Source organism: Crinia signifera, chromosome 3, assembly GCF_055691185.1.
Source record: "Crinia signifera chromosome 3, ASM5569118v1, whole genome shotgun sequence".
NCBI classification, from domain to species: domain Eukaryota; kingdom Metazoa; phylum Chordata; class Amphibia; order Anura; family Myobatrachidae; genus Crinia; species Crinia signifera.
The window spans coordinates 171,993,337-172,007,170 of NC_139219.1; the positions used below are offsets into that span (position 1 = coordinate 171,993,337).

General features: G+C 41.0%; 1 protein-coding gene across 3 annotated transcripts in view; it reads left to right on the forward strand.

Moving 5' to 3' along the window:
- The window catches only part of ATG5 (autophagy related 5), a 210,880-nt gene that overhangs the window by 149,406 nt on the left and 47,640 nt on the right, over positions 1-13,834 (forward strand). For all 3 annotated transcript variants that reach the window (XM_083176953.1, XM_083176954.1, XM_083176955.1), the window contains exon 7: positions 10,293-10,410. In XM_083176953.1, coding sequence (XP_083033079.1) covers positions 10,293-10,410 — 118 coding nt within the window. The remainder of the gene's footprint in view (positions 1-10,292; positions 10,411-13,834) is intronic.

The window sequence follows — 13,834 nt, forward strand, 5'->3', positions numbered from 1 at the left end:
AGCCACTCAAACTTGGTGTAGTGAGCAGCTTTCAGCTCACAGCAGCCCAGTGTGTACAGCCTGGCAATGAGTGGTGATGCGTGCTCCCGCATCATTGGCGGGAAAGATGTTCATCTGCTCGTATTAGCAGGAGATGAGTGTCTTTGTGGACGGATTTCCATAGTGCTGCGTTATGGAAAGCCATCCGCCCCCACTGACAGTCCCGGGCAGGGGGGAAATCCACTTAGTGTGTATGCACTGAGCGGCTTCCCCCCACCAGCGATGGCCGCAATCATTGCTGTCCATGCACGCTGGGCAAAATCGCCCAGTGCCTATGGACCTGAAGTGATTGCCGCTTTAAAAAATTAATGGGAAAACTCTCCCAAAATCTCTCACTTTCTGATTCTCACACTCTATTACATTTGGCCCTTGAGCTAATAACCATGCAGTGTTAAAATATTTAATCTCTGAATTAATCTTTTGAAAAGCTTTTAGGACCTTTATTTACAAAGAGCTCTTAATTGTTTAGTTCCAGCTACAATGCTGATATCCTGTGCACGTGGTGTACATGTGTATTTTTTTCCCCCAATATATTTATTGCTCATGCATGCTGTCTTTTTGTTTTGTACAATATCTTTCATATGCTAGCAGAGCGAGTTGTACAATGCTCTGTTATGTTTCATATTAGGAAACGCTGCAATATTCATATTGCAAGCCCCCCCCCCCCCCCTAAGAAAAAAAGAAGAAACATTCTATTGAGCTCTTGATCACACAGCCACATAATAACAAACCCCATAATTGAATGCACTTCTTGTCTTTCCCTCTGGAAGAAGCATATCTGGAATGTGTCACAAGTGAAGAGCAGATCGCTGAAGTGCTCTGCTGATCTGCCCTTTCTCTTTTTTGGGTATGGTGTTTGTTTAGAAGATTTACAAAGATTACAGTGTGTAATTTGCTGCTTATCATACCGAACTATATTAACGAGTCCAGAATTGTTGTGAATAATGATATATTTTGCCATAGAAATGTGAAAACAGCAGTTATTGATATTTCCACCTTGTTTCAAACAATGCGCAGTGAAAAATAAGTTCTGATGCGAAGTTACGTACAATTCTTCATCTATTCTAGAAGAAAATATTTCTTTACAGTCAGAGCAGTCAAACTTTGGAACTCTCTTCCTGGAGAAGTGGTGTCAGCAGACGCTATAAATACATTTAAAATCTTGGTACTTTATATGTTAGTTGGGCGCCCACTAAAGTTAGTACGCTCATACCCCCACTATCCATGTCGGCATGGAGTTGACTCTATATAGTGTGGCGAGCGCAGCGAGGGGAGCGGATGCGGAAAACTAAGCAAATAGCTTAGTGGGAGCCCGACTAACATACAAGTACTAAAATAAGATTGGATATACATTTATTGATTAAAAACATCCACAGGTACGAATAAGTAACATAATCTGTCTTTAAAATATCAGAACATACTATACAACAAGGGATAAACTATTATAAGCATAGGTTGAACAAGATGGACGCAAGTCTTTATTCAGCCTCACCAACTATGTAGCTATGTAACAATTAAATGACATAATATATTATATAAATATGATAAGGACTGTACAATTCAAAATATTGTAGTGTCCCCAAAATATCTAGAATAGCCTGTGTCCTCTCTGTAGTTTACAGTATGTTATTAACAAACAAAAATACACTGCTTACAGTGGGCTAGGGTACCAGCGATACATATCTCTCTCACTCTCCCCTATTATTCTATCACTATCTCTTTCCTCCTATGTCTATTCCTTTTTTCCCCTGAACATAAGAATGCAATATATATAAGACTCTGTGGTAGATGCCCACCATATATATTAGATACAAAATGCTCACTTGCCAACATGATAACATCATTTAGTATTTGGTTTTGCCTTGTAAATGATTGGCGTTTAAAAAATACAGACCTACTCCCCAAAATTCCAACACAGCCTGTATTACCCAGGCTATTACATAAGCCCTGCATATGCATACCTTCCCTGCAAGACATTTCCTTGCCGACCAAATTATCCGATCTATCGGACATGTCAGACGATTTCTGATCGATATTTGGAAACACAAACATGCAGTACAATTAACTGGGCAAGTTCAGGTAGATCCCTGAGGCAATTGAATAATGTATGCATTGCCTTACTTTAATTTTTTCAATTTACAGGTGTCAAACAGAACTCAGAAAGTATTACTATGCTGTAGTGCATTGCATGACTTTCTAGGATTACTGGTATAAATCTTCACTCCCTTTAATGACCTGATAAACAGTGTAATTAGAGGGCTGGAGAGAAGATCTTTTAAAAGGCATCCAAAATAGTTCTTTCCTATACAACAGATGGTGGTTTTTGGTCATAAACTAGTGCTAATAAAATCTCCATGCAATACTGAATGACTTCTGCCTACATGCTGGTATTCTGGTCATTGGCGCACAAGGGGTTACTTGTTAAGGGAGTATGAAAGTGAAATTAATCTTAAAGGTGAGTGTCACTGTATCACCAATACTTAACTCCTGTACGGTACAATTTCAACTAGTAAAAGATGGATGCACTCATGACTATTAGCAAATAAGTAGTTGATTTTCTAGGCATATTTTTTATATCCTATATGGTGGTATTATACACTTGATTTGGCCAAGGCAGCTTAGTGTGTTCATAAGCTAATAAATATTTATTTTATGGTAATAAAGCACACTTTCATTTTGATTTTGTAATACTCTGTTATATACGGATATTATACACTAGCTGAGGTACCCGGCGTTGCTTGGGTTTTGTTGTGCAATTAGCATTACTAGAACTTTATCCTTCTCTTGAATTTAACTGGACAGCTCTTCCAACATACCCAGGAGGCGGCAGCCTAGTGTCATCTGAAGTTCTCATCCAAATCTGTCTATGTTAAGGGCCACATGTTCCCCATGCCCATATTGTGCCTGGCATGCACTTCTCTGTGGTCGGCTCCCAGATCTGACCATATTTTTTTCTTAAACCACATACTCCTCCATGTTATGTAACTTCGCTATATCTTGCTTCCCTGACCACTTTGTATAGTGGCCAGACCTCTTTTTGGGCCACAAGGTTGGGATTGGGGGTCTTTTTGGCCGTGGACCTAATCAAGCCACCTCACATTGGTTTCGTCTAAATCGGTCCAACAGTGTCCAAATGCATACTGGACATGCCCACAGTGTGCCCGGCATACACCTCTCTGATGTCAGCTCCTGGATCTCAGCAATTTTTTTTTAAATCTAAACCACATACTCCTCTATGTTATGCAACTTTGCCATATCTTGCTTCCCTGACCCACTTTACGTAGTGGCCGTACCACTTTTTGGGCCCCTGGGGACGGGATAGGGAATTTTAGTGGCCGTGAACCTAATCTGGAGCCAATCAAGCCACCTTATCTTGGTTTCATCAAAATCGGTGCAATGGTGTCGAATGCATACCAAACCCATGCTCATGGTCCTCCCGGCATACACCTTTCTGTCGTCGGCTCTTAAACCCTGTGTCCTTTCCCCCTCTATGTTATGCAACTTTGCCATATCTTGCTTCCCTAACCAACTTGGTGTAGTGGTTGGACACTTTTTTGGGCCCCCGGGGTCAGGATTGGGGGTCTCAGTGCTCATGAACCTAATCTGAACCCGATCAAGCCACCTCGCTGTGGTTTAGTCCAAATTGGCAAACAGTGTCTGAATGCATACTGGACAAACAAACAACAAATATGTAAGAGATTCTGTTTTATTTTGAATAAATTGTTTTGTTATTTAAGATTAATTTGATCCTTATTTTACTAAAATACTCATTGACCAAGTAACACCCTTATAAGTAGATGTATCAGGACCATTTATACATAGATATTGCTACTCAGACATACAGATGGAGCACCTCTCAGCCAGTGCTGGGGCTCACCAGAACGCCACCGCTGGCGAGCCGGCGTTCCATTTCACTGGGACACACGTCCCAGTTTCCTGGCAGCGGGGCACACAAACCCTGCCCATCTCTGCTTCAGGGATAAGGGCAGGGTTGGGGGGGGCGATGCATGAAGGTGACAATTGTCACCATGGCAATGGGTGACTATCCAGATAGCGGGATACAGATCACTTGCCATGCAACTTTGTGAGAGTTTCTAATTCGTTCATCGTTAGTGGCAGTTGGAGGAAGTGGTCAGTGAAGGCCGCATATGTGTCATTCAGCTGCACTGTGCATGTTAGGGGCAGGCATTTTAGCACCTTATACAAAAGATATTTTTTGCAATTTTGTCTCCAAATGCAGTCACACTAGTTAAGTTATTATTGATATGCTGAAAACAATAATTGCTGAATATTTCTTTCTTGTTGACATTTTACAAGATTTGTCCCTATAGGTTTGTATCTTATATATGTGTCCACTCTCTTACTTGACATTATGTGCCTGCCCAGACTGTTTACATTTTGTCATGGGTCACATCTATGGGAACTGCATAGCTCTCCATGCAATTGCGATCTGAATCCCCTGACAGTAACCATCAGAAAGCATGCGCAGGACATCTCGGATGCATTTGCAAGTAAAATATTGGATGCTTTCATCTATGGTCATTGAGGGTATGCACTGTATGTATAGTTCTCCCTCATACACATGAAGTAGTTTTTCATTCCCAAGCAGTTGGATTGTGCTGAACCTTTGATTCTTGACTGAATCAGTAAAGAGTATATGCAGAATAATTTATTTGGGACACCAGGAAGCGGCTGAGATAGCGAAATCGCCAATGTGCAGTGTAGTCTGTGAGATCCCAATAGTTATTACTAGAATATGCAATTATAATTGAGAACTTGCAACCTAGTACCTGTATATGCAAGTCTGAAGTGGAAGTAGTGTGAAAGTCTGTAAAGTTGGTTTAATGACATTCAGGAGGACTTGTGATGGTTGTTTGATTAACAGACCGTAACTTGTTTTATTACTTTTTTTTTATTAGAGTAGAACTAATTTTTATTACTGCTGTTTATATTTTACAAATACATGTATTTATGGGAGGTTTCCTTTAAAATAACTGCATGCACTAAAACAGACCTGACCAACCTGTGGCTCTCCAGCTGTTATGAAACTAAAGGCCCATACACACGGGGCGATTTTGAACTGAAAGCAGCTCACGAACCGTTTGAGCTGCTTTCACCTCAAAAGCTGCTCAGTGTGTATGGCCCGGCGATGAGCGATGCCGGCTGCTTGGTAGTATCAGCAGATGAGCGGCAGGGTGGACAGCTTTCCATAGCAATCTGCTATGGAAAGCCGTCCACTGCTGGGACAATCGCACAGTGTGTGTGCATTGAGCTATTTTTAGCCAAGCACTTTTCCCCTTCACCGCTGTACATACATGCTGGGCAAAAACACCCAGCGTGTATGCAGATTTAAAGTCCCAGCATGCCTTTTCACTGCTTTGCTATTAAGGAATGAAAAAACTATGGCAAGTCATGCTGGGATATGTAGTTTTACAACAAGTGGAGAGCCACAGGTTGGCAAGGCCTGCACTAGAACGTATAGAACAGATTGTGAAAGCCACAACGCGCACTCGTATTGTTTCTTAAAATTATGCCCCCAAATTAACTTTTTTCTTTCTCATAACAAAATATGTAGCATAATTTAAATATCAAAATGACCATGAAGTCAAAGGAGTATGTTTCAAATATAAGTGATTTGGGGTTGGGATCATTTGGTCTATTGCATTATGGTAGAAAGTCATTAGGTCGAATCCATTAGGTCGACATGCTAAAAGGTCGACATGACTCTAGGTCGACATGGGAAAAGGTCGACATGATTCTAGGTCGAAAGGTCATTAGTTCGACAGGTCATTAGTTCGACAAGGTCATTAGTTCGACATTGTCTATGTCGACATTCACAAGGTCGACATGGGGTTTTTCACTGTTTTTTTACCTGAATGTCAACACAGTCGACATGGACACAGTTTAAAGTGCACTGCATCCCCTCGCATCGCTCGCTATGCGTCGGGCACGGTGCCTCGCTACGCTCGGCACACTATTTTATTCTCCCACCACGCCCTAGTGGATGGTAGGGCATGAAATACCGCCTGTCGGCACATGTTGGCTCAAAAAACAGTGAAAAACTCCATGTCGACCTTGTGAATGTCGACATAGACAATGTCGAACTAATGACCTTGTCGAACTAATGACCTGTCGAACTAATGACCTTTCGAACTAGAATCATGTCGACCTTTTCCCATGTCGACCTAGAGTCATGTCGACCTTTTAGCATGTCGACCTAATGGATTCGACCTAATGACTGTCGACCATAATGCAGTAGACCAAATGACCGCATCCCATGATTTGGCATGCTAGTTTGTTATGGTACTGAGTGTGACTGTAATTGTGCAATTGGCATGTAATTAAATGTAATTATTCTTTTTGTTAATACACATATATAATCTCTCTGTAAGTGTATTGTATAAAACATGGGGAGTATTATGTGCAAGTGATTCTGGTTCACAGTAATGCTGCTTTCACACCGCAAAACCTGCTTAGACCAGGTATTTAAAACGTTTTTTAAAACGGGTCAGAGCAAGTTTAACCCCTTTCACATCGCATGTAAATACCTGGTCTAAAGCAGGTTTGTACCTGGTCTAAAGCAGCATGACAAGCACGGTCCTCCTGGCCTACCCATTGCCCGATGCACCCCATATACCTCAATGTCCGCTGCGCTGTGTGTGGTTCTTGGGTTGCTTCAGGCCATGTGGTGTACGAGCGCCCAATCACACGTTAAAGTCTGTGCCTGCTGATACAGAAACTGAAATCCACCTGGTTTCCTTCTGATTGTGTGCACAGGCTTCTACTGTATATATAAAATATCCGTCGGTTTTATTCTATCCCCATATTCAGGATTGTCATGCCAGCTACTGGCTAGTCACTGTGTGCAGTAATGTGGATAATGACTGGTCCCCTCTGAGCCAGCGCCGTGCATATTTAAGGAGCCATCCGCTCATTACATATGCGCATATGTAGTGAGCATCCGACTCATTAAATATGCACTGCGCTGGGGACCAATAGTGCTCAATGCTGCCTGGGTACCGTTTCAGACCCGTTCAGACAGCAAAAAAAACGTGTCTGAAACGGGTAGGACCCTGCTTTTTTACCGTTTTAAAATACCAGTTATTTTAAAACGGTAAATTCACTCTGGACCTTACAGACCGCACATATTACCGTTTTGAAACGGTAAAAAAAACGGCAATATACCGGTTAATATGTGCGGTCTGAAAGGGGCAAAAGTGTAGAGACAAAGTAGAAAGAATATAGTTGTAACCACATCTGTACTTAGAAACATAGAATTTGACGGCAGATAAGAACCATTTGGCCCATCTAGTCTTCCCCTTTTTATTTAGCTTTATGCTATATTGTTAACATAACAGCCTAACTTGCTTTGGGATGCAATGGTTTATAAAATACAAAGATTACAAAATCAAGTACAGGAAAAAATTATTCTTCACCTGTCACACACCGCGCTTACAACATAAAAAAGAAGTATGAATTAACTATATAAGGTCCTTTTCTTGTCCTGAATAGTTTGTTGGTTACTTATCTTATTTTCTCCTCGGTGTTCAAATATAGAAAAGAAATTTGTATTAAATTTGGGAGATATTTTTAGTGAAATCCAATACCATACTCACACCCAAGTAGAGTACATTCCTGATATAAAGGTGTATTTTACTTGTAGGAGATGGCATACCAAAACTCATGTGGTTGTAATGTTCTCATCTCACATAAAGGTATCTTAGAAACATGGAAACATAGAAACATAGAATTTGACGGCAGATAAGAACCACTTGGCCCATCTAGTCTGCCCCTTTTTTAAACATGTTACCTCAAACCATATTTGATCCTTATTTTTTTTGTAAGGATATCAATATGTCTATCCCAAGCATGTTTAAATTGTACTACTGTATTTGCGTCTACCACCTCTGATGGGAGGCTATGCCACTTTATCACCAAAGTACCCGTATCCACCAAGGGACACCAAATAGTGCGAATTAATAGAGTTGGGGTGTACTCCACTTAAGGATTACACAGCAGCACCATACACATAATGGTTTCTTTGTGGGTCGCCAGTCCTCGGGTTTTTTTCCAATACACATGGATCAAATATGGATACCAGTATAATTTCCCAGTGGAAGGTCCCAGTCACATGGGAAAAAAAGTGTGAATGGGACCACGTGTAGTTGAATTTTGTTACTTCAGACTCCTTGGATCACTGGATTAGAGATCCACTAAAATTCATAATAGTAGAGCACATGACTTGGGAAAAGACGGACCAGCATTGCTCTACTTACCTCTAGGTTCCACAGCCCAAACTGTGCCCATGGATACTGAACAGTAAAAGTATGTTGCTACACTTTTCACTTCTTCATACATCTCCCCCTATGATGATGTAATTTGAATCTACACTGCCCCTCCTCACTGCACAATGATATGAATTCACAAGAAAGAGAAGTGTGATCTGGGAAGGATGTTGTCATGGACATTCCAGGAGAGTAGCAAAATATGTAAAATGGTAGTAGCTATAAGTTACAGTACATTTGTACAATTTGTCTTCCTTGAGGTTACCCTCATATTTTAGGCGCTGTGTATCATTTAATGTGAATATATTATTATTTTTTTTTAATAAAAATGAAAATAGAAACTCCCTGGTATGATTTCAGCTGCAGACGGGGTGGTGTAACTGCGATCACACCTAGTTAGAAGGAAACTACCCCACACAGATGTGGGTTTACCTTCTATAGAACAACAAAGAGAGATAAAAATCCCAGTGTCTGTGCTTTTGTCTGTATAGAGTGCAATATGGCTGAGTCACCGTTCCACATGATTTTTAATAAATGATTATTTATTGATTTGTAAAAAAAATCTCATTTATAAAACATATCAAAAAATACAATAAATAATTTTCACACAATATAAAATATTATTGAATATTAGATGGATAAATGGACAATGCTCATATAATTTAGGTGGCCACCTATTTCTGTTGGTTTATATGCAAGCTATAACATAATTAATGAAAATAAATAAAAAAGATCAAAAATATATATAGAAATAAATAATACGAAATATATATGCATAAAAATTATATAAGATAAAAATGAATGTCCCCGGGATTTATTCAAATTCCATATGTGAATATATGAATATAGATTGCCCCCCAAGTTGCCAATAAACTACTCGGTCTCCAAGTGTATTTGGTTATTTAGCAGGGATAATATTTCCACATATGTGGTACTCACGGACTCCAGTAAATATTTTGTAGCAAGATGGAAAGAAGCAGGGAGACTGAGGGACGATTCCGTGAAGTGTTCACTGCCCCCAGTGCTGCTACCTGCTAATTTGCGGTGAATGCAAGATGAATTGCCAGGTAAGAGAACCACCTGAAAACCAGCAGTGTGATGTCAGCCGGTACTGCTGCGTCTCTCACCCGCAGCAGTGGGTGGTCTCGCCTCCGGCTAGTGCGGTGTGTCCGTGGGGCGTACTGTGCTGCGTCTCTCACCCGCTGCACAGTTGATGGTAACAGCAGAGCTAGAACTCTGTGTCCGTGTAGTGGCCGCCTGTGTAATAGATGTCTCTGGCGGAATTGGCAGTGAGTACAAGCGTATGGGACAACAATGGTGGACTAAACAGGAAAAAATAACTCCTCTCCACGGGTGCCAGGATCCTCTAACTAGTTTCGCTCCAATGTGAGCTTTTTCAAAGAGTACAATTTGCACGGGATGCAGTGTAAATCCCGGCGGTCGGGATCCCGGCGTTCAGAATCCCGGCGCTGGAATCCCGACCGCCGAAATCCCGACACTTTCTCCCTCCGTGGGTGTCCACGACACCCCTGGAGGGAGAATAAATTAGCGTGCCGAGCGTAGCAAGGCACCAGGCCCGCTGCATGGCGAGTGCAGCGAGCCCGCAAGGGGGGGCGATCCACGTCCCCCCCTTGTCGGGATTTCGTCGGTCGGGATTTCGGCGTCGGGATTTTGAACACCGGGATCCCGACCGCCGGGATTTCATACTGAATCCATTTGCACAACCACATTTAATAAGCCTTATGGTTTTTACTGACTTTTTGATGGAACAATCAACCATGTATATTTATTCATGTAACTTTTTTATTTAAAAAAAAAAAACTGTCAGTAAGTGATTTAACTAGTGATTATTACACCTTCTGATTGCTTTATTGTGTAGTGCCTAATGCTGTATGTCTGTGTTTTTCTTTTGTACTCAGACTTATCAGTAGGATTTCATTTTTTGTGTTTTTTTTACTCTAATTACAGGCAACCAATGAACGTCCTTTTGTTCAGAAGTTATTTCGCCCACTTGGCAATGATGGGAAGCCTAATACACTTGGTGATTTAGTAAAGGAATTTTGTCCTGCAGCCATCACACCAGACGGTATGAATTTGTACATCTTCAGTGCCACTTATAATTGGGGATTTTGTTTTGACAGCTTACTGCAATAATGTAACCTAAAATCATCTAAAAATTAAGAAGTTGAGATACTGAGAGGTTCCTTGCATTAACCATGTAACAAGACATAGATACAACCTTTCTAGAAAGAAAATAAAGCATTTACATAACATTGATATGACCGCTAATAACCTTATGAGGCCTACACAGGGGGCAACGGTCAGAGCCGGCCCTAGCCTAAATAATGCCCTAGGCAAGATTTTGGCTGGTACCCCTTAGCACTGCCACTAGTTTTGCCTCTTACCCTGCTCCCCTTTCCCAGCACCAACCACCCTCATCATAGCAGTCATCATTTTGGTGCTCCTGCCAGCAATAGAAACAGAGTTCACACATTCAGTTCGTGGCCCAAACAGGGATGCGTTCTTGCTGGGAAGGGGCATGGCCACACAATAGTACCCCCAATTCAAATTATGCCACACAGTAGTGCAACTTTATTCACATTATATCTTGCGATGATGTCCCTTATACACGTTACATCACACAGTAGTACCACTTTACCTTATGTACATTGCTACTCACATTCACATTATACCCTTAGAAAATAAATCCTGAGAAAATATTGTATTTTAAGCACCTCCGTGGCAACACTGCAACCCAGCACAAAGCAGTGTGTGCTGGGCAGAGGAGAAGAGCTGCAGCTGCTGCTGTAACTTAAGGGAACGGGGCCCCCAATGGGCCCTTCCATCAGACTTTGGCCTGAGTAATTTGTACCCCCTACCCCTTTCTCTCGGCACCCCTGATAATACCACACAGTAATGCCCCTTACACGACACACATTATTAATGTCCTTATAAACATAATGCCCCTTACATTATGCCAACCTTTATTAATGCCCTTCATACACATAATGACACATATAATGCCCCTTACACATATGTTTCACATTATTAATGCCCTTATACACATGATACACATAATGCCCCTTACACATATGTTGCACATTATTAATGTACTTATACACATGACACACATAATGCCTGTTACACATATGTCGCACATTATTTTAGCATTTATGCATGACACACATATGCCAAACACTATTGCACAAACAACCCACCCGCAGACAGCACTCGCACAGCCGCTAACACTGTGACCTCTGCCTCTGCTTGGATACAGATGTTTCCTCATACATCTTGCCTCAATAGGCCATGCAGCTCCTGACCATTTCTGATAACGTTTGGTGCATTTTTTGCTGAAAATTCGTCTTATATGCATTGTTATGTGAGCAGGACACACAAGGAGCTTTGTATGATTAAAATTATATGCAGCATGCCTATATTCTGTGTGCGACTGAGGCTGTACCTGAATACAGAATGCTATGTTCCAGTGATTTCCATGAATACACTATTTCATATACAGATACAGCCTCACTCACACACAGAATATAGGCATGCTGCATATCATTTTAATCAGCAGAACTACTGGTGCCCTAGGCATTTGCCTAGTTTGCTTATGCCTAGGGCCGGCTCTGGCAATGGTAGTAGTGTACTGAGCAATCTAGTTAAACCCAGATCGCTCCACACACAGCGCTGCATCACCGAAATGTGTTGAGTAATTTGTCACTGCCTGTGTTATCAATAGAGAGAACATGGGCGATGACTAGATTTATACTGCATGCGGTATAAATCTAGTCAGGCGATAGCGATGCGCAGGGCAGTGCATCTCCGTCGCTGGGTCCTTACACAGATAGCGATTTGTGCTTAATTTGTAAGCATTCTAGTCAGATTGCTTAGAAAAGAGTCACAAATCGCACATGTGTAGGCCCTATTAGCTTTGCTGAGGCCCTTAGCATGCAGATGAAATGTGTGATTGTATGATTTAGTGCCACAAGAGGTACACCGTGCATTAGAGAACAGGAAACTAAGTAAATAAATGTAAGATTTCCAAAAATTCAAGCATTACAGACATATAAGTACCTGGAACATTTGCAGTCTGGGTTTGGACAGATGTACAAACAATGTGCAGTTTAGCTGCCATGTTCTATGTTCTAAATTTTGTTATTTACTAGTTGAGATGCATCTTTCTTGTTCTAGATCGGGTTCCTCAAACTATTTTGCTCTGGGACCCCATCAGACAATAAAAATATTTACGGGACCCCAGCAAGTTGTTGCAGAAGGTCATCACATCACATGTGTAGGCAGCAGACATCACATGCATGGCAGCATTGTGGAGGCACAAAATGATGTGAGGAGTCTGAAAAATCTGTTTAATTGTCTTATTTTAGACTCCTTGAATCAATGACTGAGATTAGAAAAGTCCTCAGTCTGATGGCCAGCAACATGCAGTCACGACCCCATGCTAAGCAGGTGGGGACCCACAGTTTGAGAACCGTTGTTCTAGATTAACCAAAATTTTAGAACCAATCATCTCTCACTGAGGAAGACAGGCCTCGTATGTTTGCATTGTCTAGGTATCACTTAATGAGATTTTTAGGGGGAGGGACAATTAGCGTCTGTGAAGACACCTGCCTGAGCACTCGCATAAGGGAAACCACAGACACTTAGGCATCTAAAGCTTCCAAAACATAGAAACTTTACAGAAGAAAGCACTGTGCTAAGGATCAAGCTCAGCTCTTCTTGTCAATAATTGACAGGCTATAGGGGTGGAGCAAAGGACAAGCAAAACACAGACAGGGTACCTGCAGATTCATGTGTATGAAAAGGGAGCTATTATACACTTCTCTTTGAAGATTTAGAACAGGTAAGATATTCCTCTTTGGCAGATGAAAGAAGGCCTTTATTATCCTCTCTGTTTGAAGATCTGAATATTATCACCTCCTGTAATTTCTGGGCAAGCAGGGCTTTCCTTTTGTGTTTTTGTATTTCTTAATGTAATCTCTCATGTGTTACCATGTTTAGCCCAACACAGGTTAATACTAAAAACGTAAGGAGTTTTAACCCCTTCATGACAGAGCCAGTTTGTGCCTTCATGACAGAGCCCTTTTTTTCAAATCTGACATGTCTCACTTAAGTGGGGATAACTTTTTTTTGCTTTTACTTATCCCAGTGATTTTGAGATTGTTTTCTCGTGACACATTGTACTTCAAGTTAGTGGTAAATTTTGGTCGATACAGTCTGTGTTTTTTTGTGAAAAATACCAAAATATCGTGAAAAAATGGAAAATTTAGCAATATGCAAAATGTTAAATTTTCTGCTTGTGAGACAAATAATCATACCACTCAAAATAGTTAATAACTAACATAGACCATATGTCTACTTTATGTTGCCATCATTATTTCAACCCCCTTTTCATTTTTTTGGACACTAGGAGGCTTCAAATATGACTAGCAAATTCTCAAATTTTCAAGAAAATTTCAAACACTGATTTTTTTAGGGACCAGTTCAGTTCT